The following is a 6,000-nucleotide window of genomic DNA, read 5'->3' as shown; positions in this document are numbered from 1 at the left end:
GCCCCCCCCCACACACACACACACAGCTCTCTAGCACTACCCACCCACACACACACACAGCTCTCCTACAACATCCCCACACACACACACACAGCTCTCCTACAATATCCCCACACACACACACACAGCTCTCTAGCACTATCCCCCCCCCCCCCACACACACACACACAGCTCTCTAGCACTACCCACCCACACACACACACAGCTCTCCTACAACATCCCCACACACACACACACAGCTCTCCTACAACATCCCCACACACACACACACACAGCTCTCCTACAATATCCCCCCCACACACACACACACACAGCTCTCTAGCACTATCCCCCCCACACACACACACACACAGCTCTCTAGCACTACCCACCCACACACACACACAGCTCTCCTACAACATCCCCACACACACACACACAGCTCTCTAGCACTATCCCCGACATTCAGCTCTCTTACTGCACCCTCTATAACCAGTTCTCTTACACTGATCCTCCATGTGCTTTCTTAACCCCCCATTGCTCTCATCTTGCGCTCAGACGTGAGTATGACATTGATGATGACTGTGACAGTCTTGCATGGGAGGAAACTGAAGAGACGCTGTTATTGTGGGAGGACTTCTCTGGATATGCAATGTCCACAGTGGAGCCACAAGCTGAGGTGAGACTCCAAACCCCTTAGCGATCCAACAAATCTCAGCCCCAGTTTATATATCTGAGGAACCCACCAAAGACCTCTCCTTGCTCTTTGTACAGCACTGGGCAGTAATAAGCTACTGCTGGGATCTGTTAGAGTGGGGGCTACAGGAGGACTTATCATCCCCTCTGGGACTCACTTTAGACCCCCCAATGTTATAAACCTCTGTATACTGTTATATACTAGTTACTGACCTGCTTGTCTATTACATAAATCTGTTTTACACTACTGTTATATACTAGTTACTGACCTGCTTGTCTATGACTTACCTCTACCTTACACTACTGTTATATACTAGTTACTGACCTGCTTGTCTATGACTTACCTCTACCTTACACTACTGTTATATACTAGTTACTGACCTGCTTGTCTATGACTTACCTCTATCTTACACTACTGTTATATACTAGTTACTGACCGGCTTGTCTATGACTTACCTCTACCTTACACTACTGTTATATACTAGTTACCGACCTGCTTGTCTATGACTTACCTCTACCTTACACTACTGTTATATACTAGTTACTGACCTGCTTGTCTATGACTTACCTCTACCTTACACTACTGTTATATACTAGTTACTGACCTGCTTGTCTATGACTTACCTCTACCTTACACTACTGTTATATACTAGTTACCGACCTGCTTGTCTATGACTTACCTCTACCTTACACTACTGTTATATACTAGTTACTGACCTGCTTGTCTATGACTTACCTCTATCTTACACTACTGTTATATACTAGATACTGACCTGCTTGTTTATGACTTACCTCTATCTTATACTACTGTTATATACTAGTTACTGACCTGCTTGTCTATGACTTACCTCTCTATACCTTACACTACTGTTATATACTAGTTACTGACCTGCTTGTCTATGACATACCTCTGTTTTACACTTTTGTTATATACTAGTTACTGACCTGCTTGTCTATGACTTACCTCTGTCTTACACTAGTTATATACTAGTTACTGACCTGCTTGTCTATGACTTACCTCTGTCTTACACTAGTTATATACTAGTTACTGACCTGCTTGTCTATGACTTACCTCTACCTTACACTACTGTTATATACTAGTTACTGACCTGCTTGTCTATGACTTACCTCTACCTTAAACTACTGTTATATACTAGTTACTGACCTGCTTGTCTATGACTTACCTCTACCTTACACTAGTTATATACTAGTTACTGACCTGCTTGTCTATGACTTACCTCTGTCTTACACTAGTTATATACTAGTTGCTGACCTGCTTGTCTATGACTTACCTCTGTCTTACACTAATTATATACTAGTTGCTGACCTGCTTGTCTATGACTTACCTCTACCTTACACTACTGTTATATACTAGTTACTGACCTGCTTGTCTATGACTTACCTCTATCTTACACTAGTTATATACTAGTTACTGACCTGCTTGTCTATGACTTACCTCTACCTTACACTACTGTTATATACTAGTTACTGACCTGCTTGTCTAGGACTTACCTCTGTCTTACACTACTGTTATATACTAGTTACTGACCTGCTTGTCTATGACTTACCTCTACCTTACACTACTGTTATATACTAGTTACTGACCTGCTTGTCTATGACTTACCTCTACCTTACACTACTGTTATATACTAGTTACTGACCTGCTTGTCTATGACTTACCTCTACCTTACACTACTGTTATATAATAATTACTGACCTGCTTGTCTATGACTTACCTCTGTCTTACACTAGTTATACAGTATACTAGTTGCTGACCTGCTTGTCTATGACTTACCTCTACCTTACACTACTGTTATATACTAGTTACTGATCTGCTTGTCTATGACTTACCTCCACCTTACACTACTGTTATATACTAGTTACTGATCTGCTTGTCTATGACTTTCCTCTGTCTTACACTAGTTATATACTAGTTGCTGGCCTGCTTGTCTATGACTTACCTCTACCTTACACTACTGTTATATACTAGTTACTGACCTGCTTGTCTATGACTTACCTCTACCTTACACTACTGTTATATACTAGTTACTGACCTGCTTGTCTGACTTACCTCTATCTTACACTAGTTATATACTAGTTACTGAACTGCTTGTCTGACTTACCTCTATCTTACACTAGTTATATACTAGTTACTGACCTGCTTGTCTATGACTTACCTCTACCTTACACTAGTTATATACTAGTTACTGACCTGCTTGTCTATGACTTACCTCTACCTTACACTACTGTTATATACTAGTTACTCACCTGCTTGTCTATGACTTACCTCTGTTTTACACTACTGTTATATACTAGTTACTGACCTGCTTGTCTATGACTTACCTCTACCTTAAACTACTGTTATATACTAGTTACTGACCTGCTTGTCTATGACTTACCTCTGTCTTACACTAGTTATATACTAATTACTGACCTGCTTGTCTATGACTTACCTCTGTCTTACACTAGTTATATACTTGTTACTGACCTGCTTGTCTATGACTTACCTCTACCTTACACTACTGTTATATACTAGTTACTGACCTGCTTGTCTATGACTTACCTCTACCTCACACTACTGTTATATACTAGTTACTGACCTGCTTGTCTATGACTTACCTCTACCTTACACTACTGTTATATACTAGTTACTGACCTCCTTGTCTATGACTTACCTCTACCTTACACTAGCAATATACTAGTTACTGACCTGCTTGTCTATGACTTACCTCTACCTTACACTAGTTATATACTAGTTACTGACCTGCTTGTCTATGACTTACCTCTGTCTTACACTACTGTTATATACTAGTTACTGACCTGCTTGTCTATGACTTACCTCTGTCTTACACTAGTTATATACTAGTTACTGACCTGCTTGTCTATGACTTACCTCTACCTTACACTACTGTTATATACTAGATACTGACCTGCTTGTTTATGACTTACCTCTGTCTTACACTACTGTTATATACTAGTTACTAACCTACTTGTCTATGACTTACCTCAGTCTTACACTACTGTTATATACTAGTTACTGACCTGCTTGTCTATGACTTACCTCTACCTTACACTACTGTTATATACTAGTTACTGACCTGCTTGTCTATGACTTACCTCTATCTTACACTACTGTTATATATTAGTTACTGACCTGCTTGTCTATGGCTTACGCTACCTTACACTACTGTTATATACTAGTTACTGACCTGCTTGTCTATGACTTACCTCTACCTTACACTACTGTTATATACTAGTTACTGACCTGCTTGTCTATGACGTACCTCTACCTTACACTACTGTTATATACTAGTTACTGACCTGCTTGTCTATGACTTACCTCTACCTTACACTACTGTTATATACTAGTTACTGACCTGCTTGTCTATGACTTACCTCTACCTTACACTACTGTTATATACTAGTTACCGACCTGCTTGTCTATGACTTACCTCTACCTTACACTACTGTTATATACTAGTTACTGACCTGCTTGTCTATGACTTACCTCTATCTTACACTACTGTTATATACTAGATACTGACCTGCTTGTTTATGACTTACCTCTATCTTACACTACTGTTATATACTAGTTACTGACCTGCTTGTCTATGACTTACCTCTCTATACCTTACACTACTGTTATATACTAGTTACTGACCTGCTTGTCTATGACATACCTCTGTTTTACACTTTTGTTATATACTAGTTACTGACCTGCTTGTCTATGACTTACCTCTGTCTTACACTAGTTATATACTAGTTACTGGCCTGCTTGTCTATGACTTACCTCTGTCTTACACTAGTTATATACTAGTTACTGACCTGCTTGTCTATGACTTACCTCTACCTTACACTACTGTTATATACTAGTTACTGACCTGCTTGTCTATGACTTACCTCTACCTTACACTACTGTTATATACTAGTTACTGACCTGCTTGTCTATGACTTACCTCTACCTTACACTAGTTATATACTAGTTACTGACCTGCTTGTCTATGACTTACCTCTGTCTTACACTAGTTATATACTAGTTGCTGACCTGCTTGTCTATGACTTACCTCTGTCTTACACTAATTATATACTAGTTGCTGACCTGCTTGTCTATGACTTACCTCTACCTTACACTACTGTTATATACTAGTTACTGACCTGCTTGTCTATGACTTACCTCTATCTTACACTAGTTATATACTAGTTACTGACCTGCTTGTCTATGACTTACCTCTACCTTACACTACTGTTATATACTAGTTACTGACCTGCTTGTCTAGGACTTACCTCTGTCTTACACTACTGTTATATACTAGTTACTGACCTGCTTGTCTATGACTTACCTCTACCTTACACTACTGTTATATACTAGTTACTGACCTGCTTGTCTATGACTTACCTCTACCTTACACTACTGTTATATACTAGTTACTGACCTGCTTGTCTATGACTTACCTCTACCTTACACTACTGTTATATAATAATTACTGACCTGCTTGTCTATGACTTACCTCTGTCTTACACTAGTTATACAGTATACTAGTTGCTGACCTGCTTGTCTATGACTTACCTCTACCTTACACTACTGTTATATACTAGTTACTGATCTGCTTGTCTATGACTTACCTCCACCTTACACTACTGTTATATACTAGTTACTGATCTGCTTGTCTATGACTTTCCTCTGTCTTACACTAGTTATATACTAGTTGCTGGCCTGCTTGTCTATGACTTACCTCTACCTTACACTACTGTTATATACTAGTTACTGACCTGCTTGTCTATGACTTACCTCTACCTTACACTACTGTTATATACTAGTTACTGACCTGCTTGTCTGACTTACCTCTATCTTACACTAGTTATATACTAGTTACTGAACTGCTTGTCTGACTTACCTCTATCTTACACTAGTTATATACTAGTTACTGACCTGCTTGTCTATGACTTACCTCTACCTTACACTAGTTATATACTAGTTACTGACCTGCTTGTCTATGACTTACCTCTACCTTACACTACTGTTATATACTAGTTACTCACCTGCTTGTCTATGACTTACCTCTGTTTTACACTACTGTTATATACTAGTTACTGACCTGCTTGTCTATGACTTACCTCTACCTTAAACTACTGTTATATACTAGTTACTGACCTGCTTGTCTATGACTTACCTCTGTCTTACACTAGTTATATACTAATTACTGACCTGCTTGTCTATGACTTACCTCTACCTTACACTACTGTTATATACTAGTTACTGACCTGCTTGTCTATGACTTACCTCTACCTCACACTACTGTTATATACTAGTTACTGACCTGCTTG

The 6,000-nt window shown here is 39.1% G+C and overlaps 1 protein-coding gene across 1 annotated transcript in view; it reads left to right on the top strand.

Moving 5' to 3' along the window:
- Window positions 1-6,000, top strand: part of LOC128644614 (non-homologous end joining factor IFFO1-like) — a 97,066-nt gene that overhangs the window by 15,618 nt on the left and 75,448 nt on the right. Inside the window, exon 2 of the mRNA XM_053697160.1 lies at window positions 363-658. Within this exon, the coding sequence (XP_053553135.1) occupies window positions 363-658 (296 nt within the window). The remainder of the gene's footprint in view (window positions 1-362; window positions 659-6,000) is intronic.

Source organism: Bombina bombina, unplaced genomic scaffold (assembly GCF_027579735.1).
Source record: "Bombina bombina isolate aBomBom1 unplaced genomic scaffold, aBomBom1.pri scaffold_821, whole genome shotgun sequence".
NCBI lineage: Eukaryota > Metazoa > Chordata > Amphibia > Anura > Bombinatoridae > Bombina > Bombina bombina.
The sequence above is the reverse complement of the archived record's forward strand: the minus strand, read 5'-3'. Positions and strand labels throughout refer to the sequence as shown.